General features: G+C 37.2%; 2 protein-coding genes across 2 annotated transcripts; both read right to left on the bottom strand.

The window, feature by feature from the left end:
• Positions 1 to 202: 202 nt before the first annotated feature.
• On the bottom strand, positions 203 to 12,278 carry ubxn7 (UBX domain protein 7). The gene is made up of 11 exons (XM_041992003.1): positions 12,173 to 12,278; positions 8,914 to 9,067; positions 8,678 to 8,742; positions 8,503 to 8,568; positions 8,226 to 8,338; positions 6,948 to 7,094; positions 5,120 to 5,210; positions 3,378 to 3,508; positions 2,680 to 3,178; positions 1,445 to 1,524; positions 203 to 1,301 (listed from the first exon to the last, which is right to left on the bottom strand). The coding sequence occupies exons 1-11, from the start codon at positions 12,276 to 12,278 to the stop codon at positions 1,140 to 1,142; spliced, it is 1,614 nt and encodes a 537-aa protein (XP_041847937.1). The 3' UTR covers positions 203 to 1,139.
• A 1,960-nt stretch (positions 12,279 to 14,238) lies between these two features.
• Positions 14,239 to 19,431, bottom strand: ppp1r7 (protein phosphatase 1, regulatory (inhibitor) subunit 7). Its single transcript, XM_041993151.1, has 10 exons — positions 19,356 to 19,431; positions 18,511 to 18,606; positions 18,175 to 18,230; positions 17,911 to 17,976; positions 17,524 to 17,654; positions 17,273 to 17,435; positions 17,020 to 17,136; positions 16,832 to 16,936; positions 16,659 to 16,745; positions 14,239 to 15,119 (listed from the first exon to the last, which is right to left on the bottom strand). Exons 1-10 carry the CDS (start codon positions 19,393 to 19,395, stop codon positions 14,943 to 14,945), a joined length of 1,038 nt encoding a protein of 345 aa, XP_041849085.1. The 5' UTR covers positions 19,396 to 19,431; the 3' UTR covers positions 14,239 to 14,942.
• Between the last annotated feature and the right edge of the window lie 400 nt (positions 19,432 to 19,831).

Raw genomic sequence — 19,831 nt, 5'->3', positions numbered from 1 at the left:
GAGGGCCAAAACCATTTTGTGATTTGACATGCAGTCAAGTGCAGAGATGTAACACCACTAAATAATAATAATAAATAGTAGTTAAATAAATGGCGTTGGCAAATCTGGTCAATATTATTATCAATATTCATCAAAAAGAAGACAATAAATGTCTACTTAGCTGGGACAAATGTTTAAATACTATACATTTCAACATTTCCTATGCCTTGTAATCTGTGGCATTACTTTTTTTTTTCCAGTTACCTACTGAAACTTTTTTTTCAGAATTTGTTCTGGCAGAGTTTCTGATTTTTAATCATTCATTTAAAAACAAAAACCTTTGAAAAATAATAAAAGACCAAGCAGAATCTCTTGGTTTTTGGTGGTTATATTTCATCATCAGCGTTTTTTTCTTGGCAGCATTTATAAAAAAGAAGGAAACAATGACTACAGCTAAATATCAGTCTCTCTAAACTGTCTCTGTACAGTGTAGGTCCGACTGATGAGATGTACCCCCTTTCATTCATTCCCTGCTGTATCAAAACACATATTTTCTTGACTTGGAATTGTTGGACCGTTTTTTTTAAGCACTCCTGCCTTCCAATTAATTACAGCTGTTCAAACAAAGACAGCAAAAAAACAAAAAAATAAACTAAAACAAAACAAAAAAACAAAAAACAAACAAAAAAAAAAAAACAAGAATGAGCCTCCCTTTACTTGTCCCATGTAGAGAAAAATAAGAACTAGAAAATAAACTCAAGACATTTTATGTCCTTTGCAGGAGGTAAAAGTATTTTTGTACAAGTCCCTGGTGGGCCACAGTCAATATGTGATCTGTTATTTGTGTGTGTTCTTTGAGCTGCATCAGAACAAAATAGATTTTATTTAAAAAAAAATCTAGAGTGTTGACACCTTACTGGCCAAGTGTAGACCACTACAAAGAGATTAGACCGTCAGTGGACACATCAGTAATGATACTAGTGGGGTAGTGGTGAAAGACGTCCATCCACAAACAGCTGTTATAGCAAAAAATAATGGAGCCTACTTCCGGAAAAGACAGTTATGAGATCAAGGCCTGTACCATCGTCCCAGGTCATTGGTGAAATGGTGTGGTCTACTAGAAGATACGGACAAGCAGAAAACAATTGTGTCTGGGAAGGCTAGTTCCTCTCCTGTACAAATACAGTCTCCTGTGGACAAAGGCCTGCTTCTTGCAGTGTGATGTCATAGTCCAAGTGAGCAAGCTTCCTTCTGGGAAAGTTGGTGACGAGTTCAAAGCGTTCATTAGGGTAACCCTTGGACTGGACATGTCTTACCAGGGCCTTAAAGGAAGAGAGCAAATTGTACGAGAGATTAAATTGTTTTCTTAAAACTTTTACTATCACTCACTGTTAATCAAGAATAATTATGGGGGGAAAAAAAGTTGTGCATTTTATAAATAAGAGTAATTATGTTATGTACTCACCAAAAGTTTTGCTTTAGAAGACAAGGAAATCTGTTCTCTCTGTCCGTCTGGGTAACGTAGCATCAACCTGGCTTTGGGGCCTTTGGGGAGAAAAAAAAATGATCAAATATGTTTCTGAGACAATACAGTTATTATCCATACCATGACATTCCTCACAGCTGCAAGAGAATAGTTCTGGTATTTTTTTTTAAACCATGAAAGACAAAATTTAGTTAAACAGTGTTAAACAAAGACCCCTCATGTGTCAGTGCATTAACAACTTTGCATGTGCCTATTAAAATGGAAAGGGATTCACCCAATCACTAATGGCCTGGGTTTTTACACACCATCAGGCTGATAAACGAGATAAATGAGATCTGGGAGTGAAACCTAAATTTGAGCCCTTCAGGTAGCTCATTGTTGGGGAATATCACAGAAAAGATTACTTTTGTCTAATCCCTTCCTTTGTGGGAGGCTGCTAAGCTTAAACAAAAAACATGATTTATTCTAAGAAAAAAACAAAACAGCTCCAGACTGCGCTGCAGGGGTGTATGCACACACAGCTCAATTGCCTATCAAAATACACCTATTAGCATAAAATTACACCAAACACAGATGCAGACACTGGATTGAAAAAAAAAATCATCAAGTATGGTACTGCTATAACTCCTTACACAAACTGTTGAACCTAACTCTAAGTATCATATCAGCATCTGGACACACCAACAAGGCCAATAGTAGCACTGACGGCTTCAGTAGCATTTAATAGACCAGTAGACATCTGGGCTTTTATAAATTAGGCAGGATCTAAATACACTGTTAGAAAGTTCTGTTTTTAGCCGACAATTGGAGAACCACAAGAGCGTATGTTATATTTTCTCTGGCACAATTCACATTCCGTCTTCCTGTTTAGATTTCCACTTAGCATTTCCTGGGATAGGTCAGCCACATCCAGCTATTTAGCATGGGGCTCTTTTGATACTGTAGCTGGCTGTAGGACTAATTTTAGACAAGTTTCACGCTATTTATTTGCAAATCTGTCAGGTAATGCCAAGTTATTAAGTTCCTATTTGTATAAAGTGTTGTTACCAGTACTTGAAACTTTTTAAAGAAAGGGTTGACTTTCCATTTGAGAACTCACTACTACAAACATTAACACAACATAAACACTCAAGCATACAGGCTCCCTTCATCCTAACCAAAGTTTTACAGATGTTATGTTTTACAAGAGGCCTGCAGGTTTCTATTTTTCATACCGTTGTCGTCAGGACAGTCCATGTCACAGGATGTGGTGGTGCTGATCTTGGAGGTTCCAGCACTTTCGGTTTGTGTCGTGCTGCGGCTCCCACCAGAGTCTGCAACGGGATGACGAGCACCTGCAGCCGATGGCTCCAGGTGGTTCTTTTTGCTTTCCTCTTTTTTGTGACTGTGATTGTTTTCTTTGTACGGAGACTTTCTGTGGGAAGAAGTGGAACTATCAGGATGAAGACGCTGCTGGACTGCAGTGGCCGAAGGGGCCGGCGTGTGTTTGCTGGCTGAACTTTTCTCTTCGTGGGGTGCTGGTGTTTCACTGTCTGAGCCATCAACAGAGATGGGTCCCTCGCTGTCAGAGAAGGGCTCAGCATCTGACTCGTCCTCTGATCGGGGGGAGTCGGGGGCTTCAGGGACGTTTGAAGACTCATAGTGGGTCTCCTGTAGGGAGGCTCGGATCGCTGCCTCCAGCTGGCTGTCTTCACTGGCATCAATCAGACTCTCCTAGAACAGAAAACATAGCGAACAGATGTTTAAAAAAATGTTGCAGCTCGAAGCTGAAAACAGTTTGCTCAACTGAAACTATACAACAAAACTCTTTAAACTGCAGTGAACTGTGACAGATGACATTAAAACAGAGTTTTGGACAAACAGTACAGGAGCAGCAACATTATGAGAACTAGAGGTAAGACAAGAAACCCACAGAGCGAGCTCGCTTGGCAGGGGGAGCGTGGCAGGATGGCCCGTCGAGCTGCCCATGCTCTGCCAGGAAACCGGTTGCTTGCTCCAGGAACGATGCCACATCCAGTTGGTTCCACTCCACCATTTTTTGACCTAAGTTAAAGATAGTTTTATCAGAACAAGTCAGAAATCATTATTGTTAAAAAAAAAAAGTCATCAAAAGCAGAAAGTAATATAAACACATAAACAGAATTTAAGAGACACATCCATTTGCATTTACAACCTATATGTACATAACTAGTACATGGTTCATTTTTTCACACAATTTGCTTTAGTTGTCGAGACAGATAATATCTATGAACCCTAAATAATACAAGGATTTCTTGCATATTCACAATTTTAATACTGTTGTTTACTTTTGCTTTTGAAACTCACAATTTTTTGTGAACCCCAGAGCTCTTTTTCTAGAGAACTATCAAATACTGTTTTTGCACCAAAAGTAAGATGTTATTATGGGTTTGATCAATGTCTGTACCCTCGTTAAAACAAGCTGATTAAATTTGGCTTACATGTCCGGTATACCTCAACTTCCAACAGCTTGGAAGACAACATTAGGGAGTTTTGACTGAACATCAGCCCCACACAGGAGGACAAAGTATAAGCTCCCAACTGTTTTGACAACAGTTTAACTAACTAACTAACTAACTAACTAACTAACTAACTAACTAAGGTGTGTGTCTGTCAGTTTCAGATCCTCTAAGTCAGATATGAGGCACAAAAAACACTAATGTGAGAGAAAAGTTAGGTGAAGCTAGTGTTAGCCCAAACTGCTGCATCCTCAGCAGTGATGGGACTAACAGCGTTAAAATAAATCACATTACTAATGGGATTACTTTTCCCATCATTACAACGCAGTTACTACACAGCAGCTGTAGCTGTCCTCATTGGACCAGGGGTTGGGATGAGAAACAACTGCATAGCCTAAGTGATATAATGTCAATGATTGACTGAGGAAGACTAAAATATCATAGCAGACTTGGGTAAGGTGCACAGCCACATGCACAGAGCCACACACGCAAACAACACAGCAAATGCAAGTTCAGAGAAAACAAAGGAAGAGTTTTTAAACAGGAACCACAAACATCACTTTCCCCTCACAGAGATAAAAGAGAAGAACATAAAGAGAAATGTTCATAATGTCCAGAAACAAAATGTTTCTCCATGTTGGGTGTGATCGGTTTTAGTTACATAAAGTACCTCATTGAGGAGACTGAATCACAACATCCAAGAAGCCTGAGCAGCCAAATATTCAGTTTTATTAGAAATAATTAAACCTGCAGTTGAATTTAAAGTTCTGTTAAAGGGAACATATTTTAAAAAAAAAGTAACAGAATAATTACTTTCCTGAGTAACTAAGTATTTTTATAATACTGTAACTCTGTTACTAACGCAGTTACTTTTTGGGAGAAATAACTAGTAACTATAGTAACTATTATCATTTACATTTTTAAAAGTAATGTGCCAAATACTGATTCTCAGTGAAAATAAGTGCACGCCCAGGTGTTCCTGTTAGTGCTGTGCTAAGCTGGAGCTGATAAACATCTGCAGTCCCATGCCCATGTTTTTCTGTTTTTACCAATATAAAATGGGTGACCTGAAATCTTCTGGCAAGTCACTGTTTTCCACCTTCTTTGATTAGCTGCTAAAACTCCACAACCTAAGTGTATTTGTTTTGGCTGAAAATACGTACTCATACGTACTCACCTGTGCGTGGATCTAGGATGGAAATGTAGGGAAACTTGTTCAGCTTGTAGAATTGAATGTATCTTTGTCCTTCTTCACTGTCATGATATACCTGCAATGAGAGAAAATGTGTGCTGACATACAGAAGTGAACTTTAAACGAGGCATTTGCAAACCAAATGACATATTTGAAAATCGAAAGAAAGACTTTTTAGGAAAGGGTATACTGTGAGCTGATTATAGATTTTTTTTTCCTCCAGTTGAAGACAACTGTATTTCTTGTAATAATTTGAAAAAAAATTGCATTTGCACTGCAAGAAATAAGGGCAGTTGAAGTTTTAAGACTTTCTTCTGGGATATTTTTAACACTTACCTGAGTTGTTGCTCTCTCTACATAAAAACAAGTAAAAACTGCTTCAGATTTAGTTTGGCTGCAGAGTGCTGTAAAGGTTGTGATGAAAGCCTATAAAGCATCTGCAAGGTGCTCAACAGCTGGGAATACCAGAGCTTCTCAAAGGCTAAGGCTAGGTTCACACTGCAGGCTGAAGTGACCCAAATTCGATTTTTCGGCCCCTATGCGACCTGTATCTGATCTTTTCATGACAGTCTGAACGACACAGATCCGATTTTTTTTCAAATGCGACCCAGGCCACTTGGATATGTGGTCCTAAATCCGATACGTATCTGATCTTTTGCCAACCTACACGTCATTAACATCATTGTGTATAAACTCTTATCTGTAAAGGCGCTCACATCACTCTCCCATCACTCCTGACTGCGACTCCTTACCCACACGTTTCTCTGTATAGACGTTGCTGCCACGGCTCCACAAAATGCCATGGCCAAATATCTGGCTCTCCTCTTTTGCAATCTCCTCCTTAAAATGATGCCATCTTAAATGTGCTGGCTACGGTTGGATAATAAATTAAAAATTGCAACATAAGCCCCGCTGTTACCGTCCCTGTTTACTTCCGCAAACACAAAGACGTCACCTGCACACTCACTGTCACGGGACACTTTTGGTGCACATAAGGTTCATACAGGAGATCACACACAAGTCACATTTAATTGGAAATGTGAACGGACTCTCAAAAAAATCAATTTCACAAAAAAATCTGAATTGAGCATTATGCCCTGCAGTGTGAACCTAGCTTAGGTAAGTGCTTAGATTCATAGCAATGAAAGCTGTAACAGACTCTTTTCCTTCTCGGAGTTGAAGAGCAAAATCGGCAACACTTCACTAATTCTTGGATGATTAGTAGGTCTGGCTGTATCCTTTGAGGTCACAGACAATAGGTCAGAGCAGGGGAAAAAAAAACTAACATGGTTCATTTCAGTGAAAGTATTCAGTTTCTGGTGAACAGTGTGTGCTTTTTCTTCTCTAACATGTGCTTTTCCAGAACCTCATGAAATCTTAAATGTGTTCACTTACAGAACGTTATGTGAATCTGGTCAGCTCTCATTGCTAGTGTTAGCTTAATCATGGAGCTATCTGACTACTTCTTCATCTAGATGTTTTACTGTAGTTAAACACAACTTTAACTTTATGTCTACCCGTGTTTGTGGGTATTAAATAATAACTCAAATGCAACCAGTGCACATATATTATAAAATAACTTGTGGTTTTGGGACTGTGTGGGACAGACTGATTTGGTCACTGACTTTTGTTTGCTGCTATTTTCATAGAACTGCAGCAGAAACATTGAAGGTATGTTGTTCCACAAAGGGCCACACTCTGTAGGAAGTCCCCTTTAAGATTTGGCCCCAATGTGCTGTCATCTTCTGGGTCAGCCGTTTTTATACTACTTTATATATAATTTGGTTGTGGAGCTGCTTATTGAACTGCATACCTGCCAGAATATAAAATGTTCTCTGATGATGGTCTTCACAGCATCATTACTCCACACATCTCTGTTCAGGCACTGACAAGCAAAGTCCTGGACGTTCTGAATGTTGATCATTAGCCACTTGTTTTCAAGCTGTCCACAGTCTTTAGCCTAAAAAACACAACAGAAAGGCCAGAGAAAAGTCAGGATATCCATTTGAATTTAGTCTCTTATGATAAATTCATTAAACCTAAGCACTATTGGGAATATTTTGTTCACACCTGTGGCTTTGAATTGCCAGATGACCCCATACTGATGACTCCAGTGTTTTTGTAATCTGAGATCTCAGCATCTTCTCAACATTTCTAAGATTTTCAGCAGGCACATTTATGTCTGTCTTTTTTTTCTCACTGCCTAGGCATGCTTTGAAATGAATAAAATCAAGAAAGATTCTCATGTTTTATGTGAGGGGATGGTTATAAGATTTTAAAAAAATATGTTACAACCTACAACAACAACGTCAGCCATTGTTACAGACTGACATGTATCAGCAAAGTGATAATTAGAAATGTGAAAATGCATCGCATTTTGCCTAAAAGACAACAATTTATTTTACTGTAGGTCACATGAATTTATCTTTAACTGTATAAGTACTAAACAAAATTCAGTGTTGGTCAAAAAATTACTTTAGTATATATTTTAGATTTTTTTTTCCAATAAACTCTACATATTCTGGTTTCCAGTCCTGACAACAAACATATAAAATTTAAAAGGAAGTGGGTAAATATTGAAATGATCATGACTCCTAGCTCACCTGTAAGTGGTGGAAATTGTGGAGTTTTAACTCCCCTCAATTTGAATGTCATCTCCTCCTCTAAAAATCTCTGTCACTGGGATGAACTTAAATAACCAAACCTATGATCTGTTGTTCTGACCAGCTGCTATTTACCCAATTAGCTATGTGATGTCATGATTCGTTTTTTTCCCGGTTAAAAATGAGCATTAACAACTTTTTACTTTTGTTGTTCAATTTTTATTCGAATAAACTGAAAACCTCAAAATGATCATACATGAAGATACAATCTTTAATATTAATTTTTCTAAATTAAAAACAACCCTTAAATATTCTTTTATCACTGTATTCTGTTTTTAATTTAATTTCTATATATTTTCATTTTAGGGGGATAAAAGGCTAGTATGTAACTGCATATTGTGAGTCGTTTGTGGTCAAAATACTGTCTTGAAATTTCACTCAAACTGACTGAATGTTTGGTGCAACGTGTCCTGCGACTGACTTCTCACCGTCTCAAAGCTGCCTTTGTGCATGAGCTCAATGGGGGGACGGAAAAGGTCTGCCAGGGTGCTCAGTTTCTTATCCACTGTTCCACCGTTACGCAGCTCCTGTTCCTGTCGGACTAGTTCAGAGAAACATTCTTGCTCATTACAGGAAGTCAACACAATACAATTAAAAAAGCTTGAGAGACATTTGATGTTGTTTCCTATCGAGCAACATTTAAGCCAAACCACAGTCATAACGAATCACATTTTATAAAGCACAAAAGAATTTTAATACACTCACTTGTTTCTGTTTGGAAATCTCTGAAACCATCAAATATTGATCGAGCAGGCCGTCTTCGCTTTGGCACTTAATTCATGACAAACAAGGAAAGCTACTTTAACGAGGTGATTTTTGACAGAAACTGATAAAAAACTTTTTTGCATGAGGAAGGATAAGAAAAGAAGCATCAGTCTACCTCCAAATAATGGTTCTGGTTCCACCAGTATGTCCTGCTTTTGGGGAATAGGTGCTCGCACTTCACTGAGACATGATACAACAAACACTTATTTATAGACGCAAAGCCAAACATCTACCCAACCAGATTACACAAAAGTAATAAACCTAAGTAACTTAAAAAAAAAGACACACAAAAATAAAACTTGATTTTTACTTTTGTCTGACACAAGCCTGTGAAGATAAATATGAACTCACTCTGTTGGGGGAGCTCTGCTGCTTGATGCTGCTGAACTGGAGCTGGTGCTGGGCTCCTCTGCTATCCCACCTCCATCCAGAAACATGGTCACCGCCATCTCCAGGTTGTTGTTGCATGCTTCAAGCATATGTTTTCCTACACTCTCTGTGGCCCCTACAAGAGTGTTGGACACAAATGTAGCAGGATTATATCATTTTGTTATACAATAAAAATAATAATAATGTAACAGTATAAATAAATAAAGTTAACACCATATCTCACCAGGAAAAACTGTTTATGGATATGTCAGCTTGAGCAATCCTCTTTGAACAGAAGCAACATATGCATGCATCTCCCTTTCAGAACCAAAGCATGCTCGGTGCACTCTTAGTTCCTTCAAGCTTGTAATCACACAAGCAATATTTTCAGTCTCATAATTATAGCTGGTTATCGTCACTTATTTCCTGAATCAATTAGGTTCAATTCACAACAACCTATTTCGATTTGATTAAGATTAGATTCCGATTTGATAACTATTTTATTTTAACTATTTCTCAGATAACTATTTTTATAAAACAAGTCCATTTATGGGACAATCAAAATCAGTTATCTGGGAGTAATCAGATTACTGTAATAATAATCTGATCTGACACATCTATATGCATTTCTGAAATAGCAGAACAATACACTGCCCCCGATTCACACACAGAAATACTGTGATGGAAAAAAACAACAAAAAAACAAACAAAAAAAATAAATAAAAAAAGTTTAATTTTTTAAAGGGACGGTGCACCCTAAAATGTTTTGTTATTTGGCTGTAAACAACACAGTCTTACTTAATTGTGATGAAAACCACCCATACTGTTGATAAAATTAGTATTTTTTTCATTTCTTTAAAAAAAACTGGGTTTTGGGGGTATGGAATGGCTCATAACACCCCCTACAGAATAAAACCAGATTTTGTTTTTCATGATGTAGAGATGTACTGGTGCTTTTCTACGTCATGAGAAAATTTTAAAAACCTCACAGCCCCCTTCCTCCAGATGCAGATAGGTGGATCCTCGCCTTGCAGACATAGAAAACCGCGCCCACCAACACATGTGGACAGATGTGAACTTATATGGTGTAGATTTACTAGTTTCAGACTTCTACTCTTTCCCATAGTTTCTACCATAACCTGCCGTGAGTGTCCACAGCTTTCCAGAGCCTGCCGGAGTTGTTGACAGGCCAGTGCAACAGCGCTAACGGCTCAGACTGATACGATTCAGGACCACCTTGTTCTTGTGTAGCTGAGGGGATTCTGGAGAGGAAAAGTCCTTCACCTCAAATACCGCTCTGTGGTGTAGGTGGTTTGTGAATCTTGCTTTCCATCTATCTAGTGGCCACTGAGCTGCTGTCTGTCAACCATTTCTGCCTCTGTAACCCGACCCGCCCACTCTCCGCTCCCTGATCACTCCACACACACTAGTGAATGAAAACATCTGAGTTTGACATTATCTCGGCAAGAGAAGCTGATTTTATACAGAGGCGACACAGAAAGCCAGTTGTACACATATGCTAATATCTCGCCAAGTCTCTGTAAGTTACGTGAGAGTAAGGTCACGTCATTGGAAAAGAGGATGTATTTAAAAAGAAAAATTTATCTCCAAGTTTATGAATCAATATTAGATTTATTAAATTCGAATCGATTCAAACCCAGCTTTATTCAGAATATGGATGAACATAATGACAAAGACAAGGATTTAAAAAAACGTTTAACCACTAAAATGACTTTAGCAGTTTTAGTTTGAATAGTGGCTGACAAATTAAGGTTTTACTGAACAGCGAAGATAATATCATGATTATCATTTTGATTTAAATGCTACCAACAAGTGTTTCTATCAAAGGTTAGGGTGCATTTCAATGTCTGTCACCTTTAAAGTCTAGATGTGTAATTTGGTTTTGCAACACAGGCTAAAGGATACAAAATCTTTCTGCAACAAGAAGTTAGCAGTCAAAGGATCTAATACAGTTAATGTAAAACAAATTGTACACACAATCAACAGAAAAAAGTTGACAAAAATCAGCCTAATTAAAATCTGAAGCGATAACCCCAATCAGATGGAACATTTTATAGTAGAAAAATTAAGAATTGAGAGCTGGGCGTGGCATATTATTTGTCACTGTTTGTGAATTTAAAACATTTATACAACATATAAAACTCATATATAACTATGTGCAGCAATAGTAGCATTTTTTTAATAGTTAAAATAGCTTAAATAAAGGACTACTACTTTCAGGTGAGTTCAACTCATTATTTTATGAAATCTTCACAAAGAAAAATACTTAAGCAAATAGGCTGTTTGCAGTCGATTTACTAAAAGTCTTAATTTACTTTAAATGCAGAAAATATCCCCATGAAATGCAACAATCCTGTAACTTGGATGAGATGTGGTTAATTGTGGATGGAATACCAAATCTGCAACAAGTCTTTCCAATCAGACTTTAACATTTTACTACAATGGTTTTAACTTAAGCACTACCTGACAGAGACCGAGAAAATATATGTAAGAAATTGGCTGTGCTGCAGGAAATGGTATCGGGTAAACCATACTGACTTTTCCGTGTTTAAAGGTTTCGAACCTAGCTGATAGCTACTACGATCTTCCAGTCTTTACTGCGCATGTCCGTTTCACTTTCCAAAACTGGAAGCCTCTGAGTAGTCTCCTGTTCTCTTTTACGATAAATTATTTTAAACTGAAACACTGTCCGTCTTGTCAAAGCGCTCATGAACTACTAAATAACTCCATGCCACAATTTCACACAGAAATTTTGGCAATTTGAGTGTGGCAAACGCCAAAGTCAAGCGACCATGTCAGTAACACAACATGAAGCCTGGCTGATGATGAAGAGGGAGAATGTTGTAGTGCCGACGTCCATTCCACACTCAGAGACAACAAGGCATGCCAAAAGAGTAGAAAATGCCGTGCTATCCTGAAGAAATAGTGTCTGTTATAATAACTTGGATGAAAATAAAATATGTTTAGGTGATTTTACAATAAAATATTTTTAGCCGTTGGCTTTAAAATCCCTCCAATGTCTTTTACTGGACTAAAGCTAAAAATTGTCTATGCTTTTCCCTCTGCAAAGCACTGACAGCGTAGGAGCAGGAGCAAGACTTACCGCCCATTTTCTTCACTTGCGCACAAATTTAATGTTTTCTGAGGCAAGTACGCTATTCACATATAAGTGCCTTAACAAACTCAACTGATCAAACGCTAGACAAAATGTTATTTTTACCTGTTATTGCAGTGAATTGTTGTATTAACCCGTTCACCCCCGGAGCTGAGGTGTCTCCGAGCGCCGCCATCTTACCGCCACAAACAACAACACAGAGGTGACGCATGCGCTACGCCGTCCTTTTCCCCCACCGTCTGGCGCGGCGCGAGCACCACGCTAGTACTGAATTATGGGCCATGTAGTTATTTATTTTCTCTAATATTACTATTAATAAATTCGTTCATATTACTTTAAAATATTGAGTTACTTGATACCAAGTTATATGAAATTTAAAAATTTAATTTAATCCAATGGATAACATAAATGTGCAGGCTGATCTAATGTTAATACATTTTGATTCCCCCAAATACTTTTAGCTTAACATTTTTTCATAACATTTTTATCCGAATTGTCCTGCTCACATTCAATATTTAAAATTTTATTTTACATATATAAAACAAACATTCAAAAACAGTCTCTGCACCCACAGAGAGCTTAAAGATATGTGTCAAATTCTGAATTTTATTTAAAAAAAACAGTGATTTTTGTCTTTATTTACCCAAATTTTGTTAACACAGCTTTGAAGAAAGAGAATAAGTGAGAAAATGTTGATAATTTAGCTGCTCATCTTTCCATTCAAGGTAAATTTCACATCTATGGAGCTTTATGGATTTAAAAGAATACATTTGTCTTTAATTGCCATTAATGAACATTGCAGGACCCCTGCTACATGAATACACATTAATATTAAATGTAGCTTCAATGATGCATATCAGTCATGGCAACTAAATGAAATAAAACTACAGACCCGTTTACGTCATGTCATTTTATTGTTATTTGCATATTACATTCAGTTTACAAACAGCTTCAACCAACTCCAAAGAGTTTGTGTTAATGGTCCTTTGGTGGCCAAAAAGAGGTTTTATTTTAATTCAGTATGTCACATGAGTCTGTTGTGCTGCCTGGCAAAATGAAACAGTATGTCACTTTTCAAAGGGAGGGTGATGATGGCACTGGATTTCTATATGTGATGTCCAATGTATATTTACAAAATACACAGTGGCAGTTCGAATTTCATTGGTCATTTGTTACTTTTAGGTAATCTGAATATAAAATTACAAATGAGTAACGCACAATTTCTTAGGTGATAGTCTTTACATGGGCTCATGAATGCTCTACAGATGATTTCTGGATTAGATCACCAAAACGAAGATTTGGATTTAAAAAGGCCGTAATCATTTGATCCTTTAAAAAAAGGGCAAAATAATTTTAAAGAAATTTTCTACATCTTAAACCAGTATTTTGTTTTTCTCGTGCTTATAAAAGGAGATCAAATATTACCTCAGGACACTGACTGTTAAAAAGCAATTTAAAGAACTTCAACATTTGACGCTTATTGAATTCATGTGACCTTTCAGCCCTGAGGTGGATAATCATTTTCATATAAAAGATGCGTCACTTTTTAGCACTAACAGAGTAAATCGTGAGCTTCCAAACATTATATACAGGAGACCATCAGAATAACTCATCCCTTCCATTAACTCACCATTAATTCCTCCAAGCAATCCTATGGCAATTATGATGAATAAATAAATTTAAATTAATATTTGAATCAATCTAGAAGTGTAGCCTTGGTGTTTTTTAATTTTCAGATATCCAAATTTACATGTGTGCCAACATGACGTATTTTATCTTACATTAGTTAACACTATATCAGTCCAGTTGTAATAATATAAATTCAAATACAATTTACATTTTAGTGTAACCTGTTCAAATAAACTATCACTTTTTCAATATAAAACGAGAACAAAAACTGCAATCAGTGATGTTTTAAAGGTTGAAATACACAAAAGAAATGGTGATGGTACCACTGATTACAGAATCATTTTTATGAACATAGGTGATTTTACATTCTTGTGAGTTTTATTGTATTGTAGAGGTCACTCTTGTTAATCAGCAAATGAATCTTTGAACTTAAAAGTATTTGGATAAGGAATAGACAAGGCAGCTGGGCAGCAAACTGCCCTGCATTCACAGCCATATCAGGTTATTTCAGTAAGAGGCCATTTTTTTCTTTTTTTTTTAAAAAAAAAACACACTGATTTATTCAAGTACCACTTTTCTGAGTTAAAATCAGCGTATCAATATGGTGTCTTATGGCTCCTATTTAAATGTTACTCTTACTGTTAAGTATGGTACCTGGGTTTGTTTTGAAGCCCCCAAAAAAGTATTAGATATTTAGTTTAAATTGAATTACTATTTCATGTTGAATTGGTCTTTTATTTATTTGTTTAGTTTATGAAAATGGCAACATTCGGTACAACCAAGAGGGAAAAAAAAACCCACAAATTCCCTAAAATAGTAATAATGCAACTTTTTCCTCCTACATGACAACAGTGCACCTCAGTTGTGTGATCAATAAATAGATTACTTTTTCCTGATGAGCACTGCATGATTTGGGAATCCAAGCTGCACCCCACATGCAAAATAATAATAAAAAAAAAGGGCAGAGGAAAAAAGAAATGAGGAAACGGGTGTGGGACAGTTTCTCCATTTTCACAATTCAACCTTATTAATAAAAAGCTTCCGCACAACAACATAGATTAAGGTTTAAATGAGTGCATACATGTATGCTGAGTGAGTCATGGATGTCATGAGTTTTGTGTTGTATATGGAGTGACTATATGATCTAGTGAGGCCAATATGCTTTAGAGGGTGTTTCTGTAGGCATGGCAGGCAGGAAGGTGAAAGGGAAAACACTGAGGCTGGCAGGTGGATCTTAAACTGCAGTTTAGAAGCGGATAAAGGTAGCATCTATCTGGCGGACACTGGGCAAAGCCAGCATGATCTTTCTCCGGTACTGTGGATCTTTCTGTAGTGGGTTTCTTTCGAGGTAGACAGTCTCCAGAGTCTTGGCATTCTTCAGCTCGTCAAGATCTGACCAGTTGTCAATCTGATTATCATTCATCTGAGGAAAGATCAAAAGACAATAGACATTACTTTTGTCTTGCATGAAGAAAAATATCTATCTATCTATCTATCTATCTATCATTGCGCGCTCATTATTTGAGAAGAGGGTCAATGACAAAGTAAATAACTGGTGTAAAAATCTTCAGTGAAACACATTACAACAACAGCACAGTTAACGTGGACATAAAGTCATTGTCAAGTGTGCGTGTTATGTTGACTCGATGCTAAGAGGAACAGATGCAGACTAGAAACACCTACAGAAACTGAGCAAAACAGCTTTAACAGGCTGTGCGAGCCTTTGGATCAAAAGTATTGAGAGGGAACGCCAAAAAAAAAAAAAAAAAAAAAAAAAAGAACTGTCCCCTGGGGGCCTCTGTACTATTCTGTCAAGTTCTTTGAAAAAGAAAACTCAGGTTTTTAAAGACTGTTTTCAAATATTTTGGTTACAGACTATATTTAAAGGGGGGTTCAAGCCATACTGGTTTAAGCATTACAATAGGTGAACAGGGTTGTAAACTGGCATTAACCTTACATCTCAAGAACCTTTGTAAAACTTTTTTTAAGCCACTGTGAACAACTGCTAACTAACATGACTTGTTATAAAACTAAATAAAAACAGGATAGTTGGAGCTTTCAGACCAAATAGTTTTAAGCACTTGCTTTGGTAAACAGGGACTGGGAAGCTTCCTGAAAGATTAAAAGAAGAAACTGACTTTGTGTTGCATTTTGCACCATAAATAGAAACGCTGAACTGATGTAACAGTCAGGGGACGAGGACTGGATGCATGTGGCGGGAGAATCGGACTTGAGTGGAGGTGTGAGAAGAAAGGTTAACTGATCGAGAGGGAACTTGTGTTATCTTCCCAACTGTTGAGTTCATCATTTTTAGTAACTTTTTACAATCCAAAGTAGCAACACTTCATAGTTGCACATAGCAACTATACCAATCTTTACCCATCAACATTTACACCAACCCCTGATCTATATGAAATCAATCAATATGCAGAGAAGCAGGGCTTGTTAGGCTGCTGCAACACCTGAGCACTTTTTTTTTTTTTTTTGCCAGAATTAAACTTCTAGAAAACCTTTTTTCCCTTTTTGCCCTCCACAAAGAAAGCACCTAGCAAAAAAATACAGCTACTATTGTGTAGCTGTATGGAGAGCTTTTGCCTGCACAATCCAAATATGTGGGTGGCCAATTTTACCAAGTAGAAGTTGTAATGGAACTAACTGCAGTTTCTGGAGTACGTAAAGCAGGAACGTGACAGGAAACATAAAGGCATTATGTTGCTTAAGTAATATACATAAAACTGTAAATACATATAGAGCTTAAAAGAAATCTGTGCACACACACACACACACATACAGACAACATCAAATACTATATTATGGCCAAGACTGAGAAAGGTCAATTGAGAAAGTATTATTGCAATATTTTTGCCATATCATACAACCCTAGTTGCAGTATAAGCTTCTCACAAAGGGGGAGGAGTCTTAAATTATAAAACTATTGATAAACTTATTAAATCATGCATACCCAGAACTCCTGCAGTTCTGTCAGATGGCTGATATTTTCAATTTTCTTTACTCGATTAGCTGCGATGTCCAGTGTGGTTAGCTTTTTCTGTGAAAGAAAAAAAAAAGTTTGAATGTCCAGAACACGGCTAAAATGTCTGGTATCCAGTCTTTTCAGAAGTTTCTATAACTCACGTTGTTTTCCAGGCCCTCAATGACCTCAACCCCATTGTGACTCAAATATAGCTCTTTCAAGTTGACAAGGTTCTGTAGCCCCTCAATTTTAGTAATCCGGTTACTCTACAAAGAATTATACACAAAATTATCATCCACTGTATTAACATACAAATACTTGCTAAAATCTTTTACATGTGTGAGAATACCTGAATGCTCAAAACAGTCAGGTTATGTAAACTGTCCATATTCTGAAGCTTTGTTATTTTATTGGTGCCAAGATACAAGCTTTGCAAAGATGAGAGTGCATCCAAGTTCTCAATTACCTGTGAACAAAACAGTCAGACATACATTGAGCTCAACTCATGAACACCTTACAGATGTAATTTTGTATGTATGTTCCATATGTCAATGAAGGTTAGACAGAGGTTTTCTCTGCTAAAGAATCCCTTTCCTCCTCACCCTAATGCGATTAGAACCAAGCTCCAGCATCTCCAGACCTGGGATGTTGTCCAGGTTGGCAATGTTGCTGATTTTGTTGTGAAGCAAAAAAAGTTTCTTAAGTCGAGTCAGCTGCTCCAAATTCTCCACCTTCCTCAAAAGGTTGAAGGAAACATCAAGTTGCCTGTGGATTCATCACATCATATTCGATTCAAGTGTAAATATGTAGGTTCTTTGTAATGACAAAAACAACGGCCTTTTTTTAAACTTACTCCAACTCTGTGAGGTTTTGCAGGTTCTCCAGTTTGCGGATCTGATTGTCGTAAAGATCTAATTCTCGTAGTGAGTTCAAACTGTCCAGGTTTTCTATCTTTTTGATCAAGTTCTGTCGTAAGGAGAGCGTCTGGGTAAGCAGAAAGATGAAAAGAAAGCAATTAACAGATCAAATCTGCAATATATTTCACCATTTTGAAACGGCTCATAGAACCTTCTTTACATATATACAACTTGCAATATTCAAGTATTGATTGAAACGGGGTTTATTTGGACAAAAGACAAATTAAAAATGCTGCCTTGCTTGCTGTCATAAAAACAAAAGAATAACCTAACCTATGCACCCTGTCCGCCCATCTTGGCAGTGTCAGCTACAGCTTACTTACTTTAGCCTTTTGTAGCACCTCCAGGCCTTCAATTTTTCCAATACGACAATGAACAAGATCAACATCCTAGAAAAACATGAATAACTTGAATGATAAGTGCAAGAAGTTTTTTGTTTTCATAATACACAATTCAGCATCTATATGTGAATTTACACACAGTAACAAAGATTAAACAAAACATGTTTTAAAAGATGGATTTTGCAATCATACACTGAAAATTTGTGATTATAGGTAAAAATAATTTTCATGAAAGCATCTTTTTACCTCTTCTTCTGGGTCCAAAGTTATGGTGTCCATGTCAACAGGAGACTCCTCTGTAACTACAGGAACAGCAGGAACAGAGTAAAACTAAAACTGAATCAAAGCAAGACATACTAAACATCATGTTGACAAGGAAAACTTCATTTAATCAATAAAGACTCATAGTGACAAAGTGCCATTATATAGATGGACCAGCTACTGTTTCACGCTTCATCTGTACAATCCCCCCTCCACCCTTTTTTTTTTTTTTTGCTCCCCCTGCTTCTACCATCAATACAATCTACACATTTCTTCAATTCTACACATTTCTATGTGCAGCTGTCTGTGCTGATGACTTACTTGTGGCAGAAGGCTGGTTTGGGTCCACCTCACCATTGATACTCCTCCTCCTGGTCTCATCATCACCAGACTCCTCAGACTCACCCCTTCGATCCACTAGAGTCAAAAGGAAAAAAAGTGTTTTAATCCACTCAAATGATGTATAGCTACTGTGTGGTTTTTTTTTTTTTTTTTTTTTTAAATACATTTGTGATACTTTTTAGATAACGTATATGCGACTTGAGGCAATGTCCCAGACCCATCTCCGAGTCAGGATGCCATGCGGGGCATTCAGCCTGCAAACAGGTTACATTAAATAAATCGTAATGGCGCATGTTTGCACACGATCTTGCGCAGGTTCAGCGATAATGTGTAAAAATAGTGAATATACCAAGCATAACCTGAAAAGACTTATTAGCAATACATTTCTAGGGGCATAATCCAGGTTGCATTTCCAGCCTTATCAGCTTGCAAGCTAAGGTTGGGTACTTTACATTACACACACCAAATACAGCTAACCATGCTAGGTAGCCAACTGGGCCACAACTACGAGCTAGAAACGAGGCATGCTGAATGCACAGCCAACCGAAATTAATCGAGAAAAATAGTTTTCCACACTATCATAACATCTCTTATAAATGCTATCAATAAGCAATGTTTGACAAGACGTGAAACCAATTGCGATAGCTAACGTCTTGTTGTTAGCCTGTTAGCTAAACCAAAGATTAAGGTCTGGTCAGTCAAAAGAAGAACGAATCGTCAAGTGTGCTGATATGAAAACAGATTACTCATTTTAAATGGTTGGTATTTTCTTGGGGTCACATAATAATATTAGGAAGGTATCGTCTGATATATATTTTACTCACCTTCCATTTCTTGCAGCTCTCCAACAGCCAAAGAAGCCATGTTTCCTATAAACACCCTGACAACCGCTCGGCCAATCAGTTGGGGATACGTACCGCCATCATACACAAGGGGGCGCTGCTGTCACCCATTAAGAGCGAAGCAAGCAAGATGTGCACGCACTTCATTCAAGAACAAATTACCCTATAACCCTACAGTAATAACCATTCCTAATACCCATTCCCTTGTTATTGTAGTTTTCTATACATTTTGAAGCCACCATTTTTCTTTAGTTTATTGCACGTACAGTATACATGTAACAGAGCGAAGCCATCAAGTCTTATAGTGTTAAAATGTAAATTCTTATAAAAAAATTTAACATATCTGAGTTTATATATTTTATAAAAGCCTAAACTTTGATAACTTATATGTGTTCTGATAAGATTTTTCCTGTTCAGACTATAAAATTTCCTCCACATATATTAAACTGTTTTTTGAT

The sequence above is a fragment of the Melanotaenia boesemani genome, chromosome 8 (genome assembly GCF_017639745.1).
Source record: "Melanotaenia boesemani isolate fMelBoe1 chromosome 8, fMelBoe1.pri, whole genome shotgun sequence".
In the NCBI taxonomy this organism is placed as follows: Eukaryota; Metazoa; Chordata; class Actinopteri; order Atheriniformes; family Melanotaeniidae; genus Melanotaenia; species Melanotaenia boesemani.
Note: the sequence above shows the minus strand (reverse complement) of the source record. Positions and strands in the feature narration are given on the sequence as shown.